At 38.1% G+C, this 16,954-nt stretch overlaps 1 protein-coding gene across 5 annotated transcripts in view; it reads right to left on the bottom strand.

The window, feature by feature from the left end:
• The window catches only part of GALNTL6 (polypeptide N-acetylgalactosaminyltransferase like 6), a 1,732,831-nt gene that overhangs the window by 677,709 nt on the left and 1,038,168 nt on the right, over positions 1 to 16,954 (bottom strand). For all 5 annotated transcript variants that reach the window (XM_059926764.1, XM_059926766.1, XM_059926762.1 and 2 more), the window contains exon 3: positions 8,502 to 8,640. In XM_059926764.1, coding sequence (XP_059782747.1) covers positions 8,502 to 8,640 — 139 coding nt within the window. The remainder of the gene's footprint in view (positions 1 to 8,501; positions 8,641 to 16,954) is intronic.

The raw sequence follows: 16,954 nt of genomic DNA, 5'->3' as shown, positions 1-16,954 counted from the left end.
ATGTATAACTGATTCACTTTGTTATAAAGCAGAAACTAACACACCATTGTAAAGCAATTATACTCCAATAAAGATGTTTAAAAAAAAAAAAACCTCCATGAGTGGAAATATTTATAATGAAGAGGGAACAAATTTAGAATTCCTATTGCAATATTAATCTTACATAACAAAATGCATCAGTATATCAAATTTCAATTTTCTTTAAGGAATTAAAATTGCGAATCTATTTGCATTTCTCAAACTTACGCTTTCGGTTTTATTTATTTGATCCTTATCACGTAAGTTTCTCAAACATGCGCTTTTGGTTTTATTTATTTGATTCTTATCATGGTTACAAAGGATATACTCTGAAATTTAACAGACATGATTCTGACTAGAGGTTATTTTTGTTTTGTTTGTTTTTCTGGATTTATTCAATACCTAACACTTATTTAATATTTATCACATGATGAACATTATATCATGGGTTGAAGATCACAGAAAATCAAAGTTTTATTGTCAGGGAGCCACTGTTCCAGTGGAAGGCACCAGCCAAAATTTCCAATTCATAATATAGTAGAATAAATCTAAATATTGTGTATGTGCAACGTCCTATGAGAACAGCTAAAATCATCTGGCAGGCTGGTATCAAAGTAAATGAGATTAATTTTGCAAAAGACAGCATTTTAAAATAAATAAATTGTATTAATTTGAAACAGTGTAAAAGTATAGATAACTTTGGAATCTAGTTTCTAAACAGGAAATGAGAGCACTCCCTTCGATAGCTCAGCTGGTAGAGCAGAGGACTGTAGCACTTCCCAGTATAGTCATCCTTAGGTCACTGGTTTGATCCCGGCTAGAATGAGGAGTTATGTTTTACTAACACAACATTGTAAATCAACTACACTAGAATAGAAATTTAAAAAAAAATTTTTTATATATGGAAAAAAAAAGCAATGAGAGTACTTCAAGCATCTGTGACTTTAGAATTTCACACTGAAGTTTCTATATGAGTATCTTAGTTTGTAAATAGATAACACAAGCAACTAGGCATGGAATATCTACATAGACTCTGTTGTATCTATATTTTTTCTTTTATTGATCTAAATATAATTATCAAACAGTAGACCAATACAGAAATAATCGTCATAATAAATGGCTTTTGGCCTTTGATTTCCATCATTTTAATAATTCTGATGTTAACATAGGACTATGGTGTAAGACACCATTTCAGTTATGGAAAAATTCCCATATCTAAACACTAAAACTCTATGATTACTCAAATGTTAACAAATAATAATCTGATAAGATTGACTCCATGATCAATTCTGGTCTTCTAGTTTGACGTCAAACTTCCAAAAACTAGTTGCTTTTCTGTGAGCTCAATAATTTCTACTTTTCCAGTGGAACTTTAAAATTTGGATGGCTTTGCAGTCATACTGATTGGAGATGCTGACTTTGCCACCAAGGTCACACACAACAGAAATAACTGCCTGAGTTTAAAGCACATTGCTATTTCCTAGTGAGGCCATGAAAGTGTACAGTGATGACTGCCTAGTGAAAACCTAGCAGTTTAACACATCTCTAATTATGATTTTTCTCTATCACTGATGTTGTAATGCAGTCTCATAGTTAGCTACTATTCTTTTGAACAGATGCGTTCAATTTGGAGCTTTATATACATGGGGTAATAAAATTACATAAAATTAAAAATACATGTAATAATATGAATATATATATATATGTATATATATATATATATATATTCAGGACTGAAATAGATGTCCCATGAATGACAATAATGATCAATCATTAATTGATACTTGATTTTCCAGTTTCTGTGTAATTTAAAAAGCAATTACAGTTTTTGGATCTTAATGAGCTAGTACACTGCAACTCATTATAATTTCAACTTTTATATTTTTATCCTGATTTGAAGCAGGATAACACAGTAATAAGCGACTAGGTTTCAGAGTTTGAGAGCCCTGGTTTGGAGTCAAATTTACATCAATTACCAGCAATGGTGACATTGGAAAAGTTATATAACATACTTAGGGTATTTTTAGAAGGTTTTGTGCGTGTGCACAACTTCCCACCGCTACTCTTTCACACCACCATGCCCTTGTGTTCGTCCCCATTCTACCTTTCAACGAATCTGCTTTATGATCTGTCATTCACTCCAAAGATGAGATGTCTGACAACTCTTGAACTGTTGTCTATCCTTGGAGGATTTTCATTTCAACAGGGATACATCTTTAGCTATAGTGATAAAAACTCTTCCATGTCTTTCAGGCTTTAGCCAATGGAAGAGATACTTGTGTATATTTCTGGTGTTACTCTATCATGGCTTTTCTTTAATGGCCCTTAGAAACCGACTAATGTGCTAATGGCTACACTAGGTTGCATAAGCTGGTTTTCAAAAAATATTACTCAAATACTTATTCAGTTCTTCAAAACAACTGCAGTTTTGAAAGGTTACTTCCTATCTGTTGTTCCTGGTCATTCCTCCCTCAATCTGCTGCTTAGGAGTTAACTGTTTTGTCTTTTTTCAGTCATACTGAGATATACACTAGGCTGGAGCAGCATTTGATTCAAAGGATACATTTCCAGCCTCTTCCACGGCAGTATTCCCACCTGACTGGAGTGCGCAAGTCCTTTAGCTTAATTTGCTTCAGAATTGACTTGTGAACTTGTTGAAGAAAGATACTTCATCAACTTCACAAGTAAAATCATAATGAAAACATGAAAGGAAGGCAGTGCCTCCCCAGCTTTTGAGTAGCCTTTGAACTTGAGAAATTTTAAGAAAATCCTTGCACATTTTTGGATGGCTAACCTCAAACATTTCTGTGGATGAGTTCTAACATTCAACAGCCCAGAGCCAGAGCAGTTAAATCACACTTTCTATTTCACACACAATTAAAATAAATACCAACCTATCACATTCACTACATTAAACTAAAATACATTGGACACACATAATTATTTTTCCTAATAAACTCAAAACTGACTCCCAAAATTTAATCATTTTTACAATTTATGTTTTTGAATTGTAGTTCACTTGATCTCTTTATATTTTATCTCATGATATGAATGCAAAAGAAGGAAGGAAATCAGAAGGAGAATCATCAGAAGAAAAAGAAATAACTGAATAGATCATGGTGCAGCTGATCTGGTAAACCTGGCACCTATCTTATTTATCGTAATACTCCGTGAGAGACATAAAGAAAGGTAGCACCCTGACTTAGTGAAGTGGGTAAGTAGAAATTCAGAATGACAACTGCCTGCCTCAGCATCACGGTCCAAGTCAGGAAAGTTAACTTTGTAATAATAATTATGCAACATAATTTCCAGAAGACATGATTAGACTTACAGTCTAATTGAAAAAAAAAAAATTACTCCAAATCTGTGTATATCGAGAATTTGCCTTTCTCCTTGTATACAAAGTAGATACTGTGCCCTATTCATCCAGGGAGGAGGTCCTTTTCCTCCACAGATGGTCCCGTGTGGAAGGGCAGCCGTTATGCTAACACCCCACCCTCTCTCCATTCATCCTCCCAGACATCCCTTCCAGGAGAAGGAAAGACACATGACTGCTGAGTTGGAGTTACAGAGTTTATCATGCTTGGCTCAACTTCTGCTTCAGTTTTGTGCACGGGAACCCACTTGCGTGCAGAGACCAGACATCTCCCTCTGCCCTCCATGCCCGAAGTTCTACAACTGTCCTTTGGTTGTCGGCAATGTCTGTGACTGGAAGGCTGAACGCGCCTCCTTCTGCAGTTTGATATTAGGAATCACGCTTGGCCCAGGTCTAAACCACGCCCACCAACAGACTCTGATCAGTGATAAAGGCAGGGGCTTCCCTGGTGGCGCAGTGGTTAGGAATCCGCCAGCCAATGCAGGGGACACGGGTTCGAGTGCTGGTCCAGGAAGATCCCACATGCCACGGAGCAACTAAGCTCGTGCACCACAACTACTGAGCCCACACACCACAACTACTGAGCCTGAGCTCTAGAACCCACGAGCCACAACTACTGAGCCCATGTAACACAACTACTGAAGCTCGCACGCCTAGAACCTGTGCTCCGCAACAAGAGAAGCCACCGCAATGAGAAGCCCGTGCACCGCAACGAAGAGTAGCCCCTGCTCGCCACAACTAGAGAAAGCCCGCGCACAGCAACAAAGACCCAATGCAGCCATAAATAAATAAATAGATAGATAGATGATAGATAGATAGATAGATAGATAGATAAATAATAAAGGTAATACTTTACTTTCAAACCATTTCTGGGACAATCTCTCCATTGGTTTTGAAATTGCGCAGAGAGCAGGGTTGTGATAGATTAGTCTGATATCTCTGCAACACTGCTGAAAGCAATCACATAATGCTATCATGACAAGAGGTTGTCAAAATTCTCCTAAATGTTTTCAAGAGATGAGATCTCTCAGAATTTTCTCTTAAAATTCAATATCTTGTTTGTTGCCAAGGCATGAAGCTAAAACTTCCTTATCTTGGGAATATAAGTTAAACCAAAAGGAAAATTTAAATGAAAAGGAAAAGCCACAATTCAGAGTAGAACTACTTTAACTCAAAAATATCCCAGCTACTCAGCCACCTTATAAGTGCATCGTAATTAATGTGGATGCATATGAACAGGTATCTGGATTCTTTTCTAAGAGCAAAAAATGAACCTTACATCAATGATGCATTTACCTGAATTCTCTGCAAAGTTGATCTCAACTCTCTGCAAAGCTGATCTCAACTCTCCTATTATTCATGACTCTTATGTGTCCTAATCTCACACACTGCCTGTTTTCATAAATGTAATTTCTTCTTACACACATGAATTCTAGCACAGTTTGGGAGTACTTGTGGTAACTGCTGATACATGTCTTCATATCCAGGGAGTAATACTTGCTCAACTATTCTTTAGTTTTACCTTGTTAACAATATATTCATGCATACGTTTATCAGAATTTCTTTTCTATGCAGGTCATCCTTCCATGGTTTTCTTTCCCCTTATTTTATATGTATTTTGTACTCTAAATACATGTTTTAGAGTCAAAATAAGATGTTCTACAGCATACAAAGGTGTGACGTCCCAATGGGTGACTGAATACAAAGAAAATGCACAATCAAAATACAGGTGGGGAAAAACTAACCAGGCCAGCCAGATATCCAGTGACTGGACATTTGTCATGCAGAAGCTCTCATAGTAAAATTCTTATCGACATTGCATTAGATAAAACGGAAAAAATAAGATGTTCTAAGGACAGGTTGAACTCAGGTGCTCTGAGATTGAGCCCAGGTACTATGGATATAGACATAATTAGGGAGTAACTGAAGAAAACAGTGAGTATTTAAACTATCAACATATAGATATGTCTCCAAAAAAGTACAAAAGTCAACCAAAAGTGTCAGGCTATGACTACAGAAGAAAAGGTAGAAAATTTGACAAGACCAAAGCATAGATGGCATGAAAAACTAAAATGTAATTTACAAGATAAGGGGATGCTAAAAATAATTGAAAAAAACACAAGAAATTCAAAATGTAAGTTAAAAGACTAAAATTTATTATTAGGATATAAGTAAAAATGATCTTGTTCTGTATAGATTGAAATTACTGCACACCTGCCAACTGACTTTCCTTTATCTATGCTTCCTACTTAATGGGAATCTATTACTGATTCAATGAAATAACAAAGCCAACAGAAAGCTGTTCATTTTTATGCTAGTGAAGAAGTAAGCAGTGAGACAAATAAAAGTGCTCTCTGGATTGGGATTTCTGAAGTAATTCATGTTCTAAATATTCCTCACCGTGGACTGAACTGTGCACTAAGCATGTCCAAGCACCTAGAACCATGAACATTTCTGAGAATATGAAGAGGTAAAGAGCATGGGCATATACACAGAGAGTCATCTATCATGTAGAGCAGTGTAGTAAGAACCACGATGATGTGGCTTGGAATAACGATCAAGTTCAGGAAAATTGCAAGATGGTATTCCCGGATATTTTCCACTGCAAAATCCTAAAGCAAAGAAAAATAAAGTCCTCTCTCCCGGCACTCTGAGCCGGTAGTTGGAACTGGCTGACTGCAAATGCAAAGTTTCTTAGAACTGTTACGTTTGATTATAAAAGTCACACACATTTTGCATTCTCTTCCATAGATTCTGTCAATATAAACAAGCCATGGTCAATTACCTGCAGCCTCGTTAAATTGATAACACTGGAATCTGTGTCCAGCTGCTTTTACAATTTCAAGGACAGAGTTACATACTCCTGTAATTATCTGTGCCTGCATTTTGGGAAGCACAACCAAGGTCAAAAGCATAGGACTTTAAACAGCAGGATCCCTGTAAGACTTTCTTTGGCTTCTGGTTTCCCGCAGGTGGCACGCTGACAAAATCAGAGGCATCATCTCATCTCGCTTCCTGCATTACTGAGAGTCAGAAACTGGACTAACCAAGTAAACGACCATTCCTGGGATCTCACACTTAACATGCTGCTGGCATGCTTCTCCAATCTTCTGTTAAGATTGTTTGAGTTCTCTTCTTGGTATCATTTTACTAGCGTCTGTCCTATTACATATCCAGCCTCAGGAAGTAAGTAAGAATATGGTCACACACCATGTTTTAGCCATAGTTTTTCTTCCCTAACATTTAGAAAAATACCCTCCAATACTATAAATTTAGTAGCTCTGATAAAATTTTCAAAATGTTTTCTTTCCATTTTTCCATCTTCTTCTCCATTATTGCCTAAGACTATTTTTTCTCAAAAGGTGGTAGTGACATTAAAAATATACTCTCTGTGGAGAATAGGAACATCAGCCTTCTTTCGACTTCCATGATTTTCTGCACTGTTTTCATCTGCAAATACTTCCACTTGAATACATATGAAAAGATTAGCAATGTCGGGGTGGGGTGGTTGGAAATTATGCTCTGAGCATATTTATTATGCCAACAATGCAATTTAATGCATCTTTGATGGTGTGCAATTAGGTATTAAAATTTCTCATAACTAGAAACGTTCTCGGTCAGTGGGAATTACCGTAGATAATTTCAGGTGACATGGGAATAATTTTGCTAGATAGAAGGCCTAGACCAATATATAAAGCATTCAGCTTAGGGGAAAATGGATTTTTTCTTCACATTAATTCTTTGCTTAACACTACTGGGAAATGCAAATTCACGTAAAACCTAAGGAGCAAACCAGTAATTTTTTTATATTTTAAAACCAAATTTATAAAGACACAATATGGCAACTAAAAAATAGTCCTCCAAACCACAATGCACTGAGTTGTTTTTCCCTAATGGGTTAATTATTTTTGCACAAGGAGATTTACGTAATGTACGTTACTGGTTTAATTTAGATTTCTAGTCCTCGTTTCATTTATGCCCTTTATTTTCTCTGATTTTCTTTCTCTCACACCAATGATTCTAAAGGAAGATGAACTGCAAAAGTCAATATACTCTGTTAGCTGGATAGATTTATCAAATATGCATGACAACGCCACAACTTCAAATTCTGCCCACATTCTATGTGCTTGGCATACTTTTGGCATAGCATATGCTAATAAGAAAACCATAACAGACTAGAAAAAAAAGTACATTAAGCAATGTTAGGAGTAGACAGCGGTGGACAGAGAGAAGAAGGCTTTCAGCCAACTGCAGGTAATATTCTCCTTGTTTCCATTCAGACTATAACATTTAGCTACAATTCAGTAAAAACTGAGCCCTCTGTGAATTGACAAGCCACAAGCAATTCCTAAGTGATGGGAAATTGAGCAACCAAGCATTACCTTTAGATTATGGATGCACTCATGTTAGGCACTTTCTAAGAAAACGTAACAACAATGGCACTGATATGGCCGAGGTGGCAGTCGGTCGAAGGCACGCACATGTAGACAGTTCTGACAGCACTAATTACCGGAGAAAAACGTGAGCTTCATAATGTACATGATCAAATGCAAGGTTATGGATGTCATCTGAAAGCATTTCGGTTTAAATGGAGATCATACCGCCAACTCAATAATGAAAATGGATATTAAGTTTTTGAGAGTCGACAGTGACTCTTTTGGAATTTTAAAGGTTATTTCAATTTAAATAAGAAGTATTTAAGATTATGTTGGTTACTTATTTTATATATAGTAGAGTATATATCCCAAACTCCTAATTTATCCACCCCCCATCTTTCCCCTTTGGTAACCATTAAGTTTCTTTAGGGAAAAGAATCTGAAAAAGAATACACACACACACACACACACATTATATACATATATACACAAACATATAAAACTGAACCACTTTGCTGTACATCTGAAACTAACACAACATTGTAAATCAACTATATTTCAATAAAAAAACAAAAAACAAAAATATATATGATTATAGAGTATAAACAGCTTCTATAAAATTAATAGGGCAAAGTTTTTCATTGTGTATCTCACCATGATGTACATCAACCATATGAATCAAAATAGACAAAAAGAAAAACCACTCTGCACAGAGGTGAGCTGATACTCACTTTGCGTGGCGGATATCTGGCAGGGACCTCTCTAGAGCAATGTTGTTGCTGACAAAAATATTGAAACCATTTTCCCTGTAAGCTGAGTCATCGTGGTCCTCTTCAGTGAGGGGGTAAGGTTTCCCATGTTCACCTTTCCCTAGCAGGAGAAGAGAAAAACGGATTATTGTCTGTGTAAAAACCATTTCATCTTCTAGAACCGATAGTAAGACATGAATGCGTGTGTTTCTTTAGTTGCCTGTTACTATGCTCCAAAGAAAGCTCTAGCAGCAAGATTTTATTATATTATTTTATTTTATTTAGAGAGACACTCATGATAAAAAGCAAGCAACACAGAAGTAAAAAGTATAATCTTATCTCTCAGAGAAAACCACTGCTAAGAGTTTATGTGCATGTTTGCTAACATTTGTATACAGATTCTAATATACATACTGCCTTATAATTTGATTTTCTCCAACATAACTGTATAAAAGCCATCATTTCATTGAGTTCTGCTAGTTGATATTATTTCATTGCATCCCAATTTACACTATTCTGCTGAAGATATATTTTTAAGTTATTTCCAATTTTACATATTAGAAACAATGTTAAAATAAACATATTTGCTTAATATTCCTGGTTAGGTATACTTGGAAGCAGCAGTGGGGTGTAAATATTATTTTACAAATAAAAATGCCAGACTACCTTTAGAGTGAGTAAATAGTTTTCACACATCCCCAGAAGCATTAGATACTATTTTGAAATTTACTGGTAAAAATATATATTAGTCACACATTTGCCTTCTCTTGACTAATAATAAAATTAATTTTACATACATTTATCATTTGTATTTCTTACATTGTAAAATGATTGTTCGGAGATTCTAAAAAACAGTTTCTTTTAAGAGCAATTTACATATTATGTTTGCTAAAGCTTTCTTAATTACGTACATTGTAAATATTTTGGAGGTTTCTTTTATTTAAATCTAATTTAAGTCTTCTGTTTTCTGGTTCTGCAGGTAAGGAGTTGGAAGTTTGCACTCTGTCTTGACAACCAATACAAAGCTGAACAGACTGAAAAAACCAACAGCTCTTCTTGGTTCTGGAAGACAGGAGAGGACACAGGGCAACAGTGACAGACGGTGGAGTACAGGAGCTCAGGCTTACCAGAGCAGGGGCTCATGAGTGGAAACACCAGGAACCAGTGCCAGGGTAGGAAAACCTGAACTGTAATTGACAAATTGCTGGGGGCTCCGAGCAGACAAGTCAGAGAAATAAAAACCTTCTGGGAGGACCCAGTCATAGAGAGGCTCCAATTTTATTGAGATTTATCTCTGGGAGCTCAACCAAGTTCCCAGCGTAAGTACTGAAGAAAAATTCTCTCGAGCTTCTGGCAGGAGGAGGAGAGAAGGAACCATTGTGAAATATGTCAGAGCACTCCGGTGTTCTCAATAAGGCCTGCCCTCAGGGGAAACTAGTTAACCAGAGCCCCACCTGCTCTGGTGTATCCTGTAGAGCCAAATTGACCCAAGAGAAGGGAAATTCCTGACTCTAGCCGGCTCTAACCATTCTACCCAAGTGCGGAGAAAAATCTTAAGAAACTGCTGCAAAATTCACAGTTCAGAAGCCCAGGGTCACTAGAAGACAGATCCAATCACGAGACTGTGGGCACTCCCCTCCCACCACACCTCTACACCACATAATGAAAGGCTTATTTCCAGCAATTTCTTTCATCTGGTTCATCATGTCCAGCTATCAAGGAAAAAATCACAAGGCATGCCAGAAGGCAAAATCACAATTTGAAGAGACGGCAGAGACGGAGCAAGCATCAGAATCAGACATAGCAGGGATGTAAGAATTATCAGACCAGGAATTTTAAACAACTGTGGTTAATATACTAAGGGTCCTAACAGATGAGTAGAGAACATGCAAGAACAGATGGGCAACGTCAGCAGAGAGATGGAAATCCTAAAAAAGAACCAAAAATAGATGATAAAAAAACACCTTAAAAGAAATGAAGAATACTTCTGATGGGCTTATGAGTAGAACTGGATACAGATGAGGAAAGATTCTCAGAGCCAGAGGATTTATCAATAGAATCCTCAAAATCCCAAAAGCAAATAGAAAACTTAAGAAAGTAGAGCAGAATATCCAAGGGCATGGGATAACTACAAAAGATGTAACATATACATAATGGGAACAACAGAAGAAGAGAGGGAGGAACAGACTATTTGAAAAAACACTGACAGAAAAATTTCCCCAAATGAATATCAGTCCCCAAACCACAGACCCAAGAAGCTCAGAGAATACCATGCAGGACAAATTACCAAAACAGTACACGGAGGAATATCATTTTCAAATGACAGAAAATCAAAGATAAAGAAAAAATCTCAAAAGAAAACAGAGGAAAAACTCCTTACCTAGAGAGGAACAAAGATAAGAATTATATACAACTTCTCTTCAGAGGCCATGTAAGCAAGAAGAGAGTGAAATAGTTAAAGAATTGAGAGAAAAAACCTCCCCACATAGAACTCCATACCCTGTGAAACTAACCTTCAAAACTGAAGGAGAAATAAGGTCACCTCAGACAAACAAAAATTGACGGAATTTGTTCCTATTAGACCTGCCTTGTGAGAAATGTTTTTAAAAAAGTTCTTTAGAAAGAAATAAATGATATAGGTCAGAAACTTGGATCTACATAAAGGAAGAGCATTGAAGAAAGCACTGAAGAAGATAAAATAAAAACTAGCACCTTGAGAGAGGACCTTCAAGATGGCAGAAGAGTAAGACGTGGAGATCACCTTCCTCCCCACAAATACATCAAAAATACAACTACAAGTGAAACAACTCCTACAGAACAGCTACCGAACGCTGGCAGAAGACCTCAGACTTCCCAAAATGCAAGAAACTCCCCACGTACCTGGGTAGGGCAAAAGAAAAAAGAAAAAAACAGAGACAAAAGAATAGAGATGGGACCGGGACCTGCACCTGCACTGGGAGGGAGCTGTGAAGGAGGAAAAGTTTCCATACACTAGGAAGCCCATTCGCGGGTGGAGACTGTGGGTGGCAGAGGGGGGAAGCTTCGGAGCCACGGAGGAGAGCGCAGCCACAGGGGTGCGGAGGGCAAAGCGGAGAGATTCCTGCACAGAGGCTCGGCGCCGAGCAGCACTCACCAGCCCGAGAGGCTCGTCTGCTCACCCGCCGGGGCGGGTGGGGTCTGGGAGCTGAAGCTCGGGCTTCTGAGGTCAAATCCCAAGGAAAGGACTGGGGTTGGCGGCGTGAACACAGCCTGAAGGGGGCTAGTGCACCACAGCTAGCCAGGAGGGAGGTCCAGGAAAAAGCCTGGAACTGCCTAAGAGGCAAGAGACCACTGTTTCAGGGTGCACGAGGAGAGGGGATTGAGAGCACCGCCTAAACGAGCAAAAGATACGGGCACAAACCACGGCTATCAGCATGGACCCCAGAGACGGGCGTGAGACACTAAGGCTGCTGCTGCCGCCACCAAGAAGCCTGTGTGCAGCACAGGTCACTCTCCACACCACCCCTCCCGGGAGCCTGTGCAGCCCGCCACTGCCAGGGTCCCGTGATCCAGGGACAACTTCCCCGGGAGAACGCACGGCGCGCCTCAGGCTGGTGCAACGTCACACTGGCCTCTGCCGCTGCAGGCTCGCCCCACATCCGTACCCCTCCCTTCCCCCGGCCTGAGTGAGCCAGAGCCCCCGAAGCAGCTGCCCCTTTAACCCCGTCCTGTCTGAGCGAAGAACAGACGCCCTCAGGCGACCTACACGCAGAGGCGGGTCCAAATCCAAAGCTGAACTCCAAGAGCTGTGTGAACAAAGCAGAGAAAGGGAAATCTCTCCCAGCAGCCTCAGGAGCAGTGGATTAAATCTCCACAATCAACTTGATGTACCCTGCATCTGTGGAATACCTGAATAACAAAGAATCATCCCAAAATTGAGGGGGTGGACTTTGGGAGCAACTGTAGTCTTGGGGTTTGCTTTCTGCATCTAATTTGTTTCTGGTTTTATGTTTATCTTAGTTTACTTTTTAATGCTTGTTATCACTGGTGGATTTGTTTATTGGTGTGGTTGCACTCTTCATTTTTTAAATTACTTTTTAAAGTTTTTGATTTTAATAATTTTTTTTATTTTAATAAATTTTTTATTTTATTTTTTATTACTTCTTGCTTTTTTTTTCTCCCTTTTCTTCTGAGCTGTGTGGCTGACAGGGTCTTGGTACTCCATCTGTGTGTCAGGCCTCAGCCTCTGAGGTAGGAGAACTGAGTTCACAACATTGGACCACCAGAGACCTCCTGACCCTATGTAATATCAATTGGTGAGAGCTCTCCCAGAGAGCTCCATCTCAACACTAACATCCAGCTCCAATCAATGACCAGCGAGCTCCAGTGCTGGACACCACATGCCAAACAACTAGCAAGATAGGAACACAACCCCACCCATTAGCAGACAGGCTGCCTAAAATCATAGTAAGGTCACAGACACCCCAAAACACACCACTGGACGTGGTCTTGCCCACCAGAAAGACAAGATCCAGTCTCATCCACCAGAACAAAGGCACCAGTCCCCTCCACCAGGGAGCCTACACAACCCACTGAACCAACCATACCCACTGGGGGCAGACATCAAAAACAATGGGAACTATGAACCTGCAGCCTGCAAAAAGGAAACCCCAAAAACAGTAAGTTAAGCAAAATGAGAAGACAGAGAAATATGCAGCAGATGAAGGAGCAAAGTAAAAAGCCACCAGACCAAACAAGCGTAGAGGAAATAGGCAGTCTACAAGAAAAAGAATTCAGAGTACTGATAGTAAAGATGATTCAAAATCTCATAAAAAGAATAGAGAAAATACAAGAAACGTTTAACAAGGACCTAGAAGAACTAAAGAGCAAACAAACAATGATGAACAACACAATAAATGAAATTTAAAATTCTCTAGAAGGAATCAATAACAGAATAACTGAGGCAGAAGAAGGGATAAGTGACCTGGAAGATAAAATAGTGGAAATAACTACCTCAGAGCAGAATAAAGAAAAAAAGAATGAAAAGAATTGAGGACAGTAGCAGAGACCTCTGGGACAACATTAATCGCACCAACATTCAAATTATAAGGGTCCCAGAGGAAGAAGAGAAAAAGAAAGGGACTGAGAAAATATTTGAAGAGATTATAGTTGAAAACTTCCCTAATATGGGAAAAGAAATAGTCAATCAACTCCAGGAAGCACACAGAGTCCCATACAGGACAAATCCAAGAAGAAACACGCCAAGACACATATTAATCAAACTATCAAAAATTAAATACAAAGAAAAAATATTAAAAGCAGCAAGGGAAAAACAACAAACATACAAGGGAAACCCTATAAGGTTAACAGCTGATCATTCAGCAGAAACTCTGCAAGCCAGAAGGGAGTGGCAGGACATATTTAAAGTGATAAAACGGAAAAACCTACAACCAAGATTACTCTACCCAGCAAGGATCTCATTCAGTTCTGACAGAGAAATTAAAACCTTTACAGACAAGCAAAAGGTAAGACACTTCGGCACCACCAAACCAACTTTACGACAAATGCTAAAGGAACTTCTCTAGGCAGGAAACACAAGAGAAGGAAAAGACCTACAAGAACAAACCCAAAACAATTAAGAAAATGGTAATAGGAACATACATATCGATAATTACCTTAAATGTAAATGGATTAAATGCTCCAACCAAAAGACAGAGACGGGCTGAATGGATACAAAAACAAGACCTGTATCTAGGCTGTCTACAAGAGACCCACTTCAGACCTAGAGACACATACAGACTGAAAGTGAGGGGATGGAAAAAGATATTCCATGCAAATGGAAATCAAAAGAAAGCTGGAGTAGCAATTCTCATATCAGACAAAATAGACTTTAAAATAAAGAATGTTACAAGAGACAAAGAAGGACACTACGTAATGATCAAGGGAACAATCCAAGAAGAAGATATAACAATTGTAAATATTTATGCCCCCAACATAGGAGCACCTCAGTACATAAGGCAAATGCTAGCAGCCATAAAAGGGGAAATCGACAGTAACACAATCATAGTAGGGGACTTTAACACCCCACTTTCACCAATGGACAGATCATCCAAAATGAAAATAAATAAGGAAACACAAGCTTTAAATGACACATTAAACAAGATGGACTTAATTGATATTTATAGGACATTCCATCCAAAAACAACAGAATACACTTTCTTCTCAAGTGCTCGTGGAACATTCTCCAGGATAGATCATATCTTGGGTCACAAATCAAGCTTTGGTAATTTAAGAAAATTGAAATCACATCAAATATCTTTTCCGACCACAACACTATGAGACTAGATATCAGTTACAGTAAAAAAAAAAAACCTGTAAAAAATACAAACACAGGGAGGCTAAACAATACGCTGCTAAATAACCAAGAGATCACTGAAGAAATCAAAGAGGAAATCAAAAAATACTTAGAAGCTAATGACAATGAAAACATGATGACCCAAAACCTATGGGATTCAGCAAAAGTAGTTCTGAGAGGAAAGTTTATAGCAATACCATCCTACCTCAAGAGACTAGAAAAATCTCAAATAAACAACCTAACTTTACACCTAAAGCAATTAGAGAAAGAAGAACAAAAAAACGCCCCAAAGTTAGCCAAAGGAAACAAATCATAAAGATCGGAGCAGAAGTAAATGAAAAAGAAATGGAGGAAACAATAGCAAAGATCAATAAAACTAAATGCTGGTTCTTTCAGAAGAAAAAATTGATACACCATTAGCCAGACTCATCAAGAAAAAAAGGAAGAAGACTCAAATCAACAAAATTAGAAATGAAAAAGGACAAGTAACAACTGATACTGCAGAAATACAAAGGATCATAAGTGATTACTACAAGCAACTATACTCCAATAATATGGACAACCTGGAAGAAAAGGACAAATTCTTAGAAAAGCATAACCTTCTGAGAATGACCAGGAAGTAACAGAAAATGTAAACAGACCAATCACAAGCACTGAAATTGAAACTGTGATTAAAAATGTTCTAACAAACAAAAGCCCAGGACCAGATGGCTTCACAGGCGAATTCTATCAAACATTTAGAGAAGAGTTAACACCTATCCTCCTCAAACTCTTCCAAAATATAGCAGAGGGAGGAACACTCCAAAACTCATTCTACAAGGCCACCGTCACCCTGATACCAAAACCAGACAAAGATGTCACAGAGAAAGAAAACTACAGGCCAATATCACTGATGAACATAGATGCAAAAATCCTCAACAAAGTACTAGCAAACAGAATCCAACAGCACATTAACAGGATCATACACCATGATCAAGTGGGGTTTATCCCAGGGATGCAAGGATTCTTCAATATACGCAAATCAATCAATGTGATAAACCATATTAATAAATTGAAGGAGAAAAACCATATGATCTCAATAGATGTCGAAAAAGCTTTTGACACGATTCAACACCCATTTATGATAAAAACTCTCCAGAAAGTAGGCACAGACGGAACTTACCTCAACATAATAAAGGCCATATATGACAAACCCACAGCCAACATCGTTCTCAATGGTGAAAAACTGAAACCATTTCCACTAAGATCAGGAACAAGAGAAGGTTGTCCACTCTCACCACTATTATTCATCATAGTTTTGGAAGTTTTAGCCATAGCAATCAGAAAAGAGAAAGAAATAAAAGGAATTCAAATTGGAAAAGAAGAAGTAAAGCTGTCACTGTTTGCAGATGACATGATACTATACATAAAGAATCCTAAAGATGCTACCAGAAAACTACTAGATCTAATCAATGAATTTGGTAAAGTAGCAGGATACAAAATTAATGCACAGAAATCTCTTGCATTCCTATACGGTAACGATGAAAAATATTAAAGAGAAACTAAGGAAACACTCCCATTAACCACTGCAACAAAAAGAACAAAATACCTAGGAATAAACCTACCTAAGGAGACAGAAGAGCTGTATGCAGAAACCTATAAGACACTGATGAAATAAATCAAAGATGACACAAACAGATGGAGAAATATACCCTGTTCTTGGATTGGAAGAATCAACAAAGTGAAAATGCCTATACTACCCAAAGCAATCTACAGCTTCAGTGCAATCCCTATCACATTACCAATGGCAGTTTTCACAGAAATAGAACAAGAAATTTCACAATTTGTATGGAAACAGAAAAAACCCTGAACATCCAAAGAAATCTTGAGAAAGAAAAATGGAGCTGGAGGAATCAGGCTTCCGGACTTCAGACTGTACTACAAAACTACAGTAATCAAAACAGTATGCTACTGGCACAAAAACAGAAATATAGATCAATGGAACAGGATAGAAAGCCCAGAGACAAACCCATGCACATATCGTCACCTTATCTTTGAAAAAGGAGGCAAGAATATACAATGGAGAAAAGACAGCCTCTTCAATAAGTGGTTCTTGGAAAAC

This window comes from Balaenoptera ricei, chromosome 6 (genome assembly GCF_028023285.1).
Source record: "Balaenoptera ricei isolate mBalRic1 chromosome 6, mBalRic1.hap2, whole genome shotgun sequence".
Classification (NCBI taxonomy): Eukaryota; Metazoa; Chordata; class Mammalia; order Artiodactyla; family Balaenopteridae; genus Balaenoptera; species Balaenoptera ricei.
The sequence above is the reverse complement of the archived record's forward strand: the minus strand, read 5'-3'. Positions and strand labels throughout refer to the sequence as shown.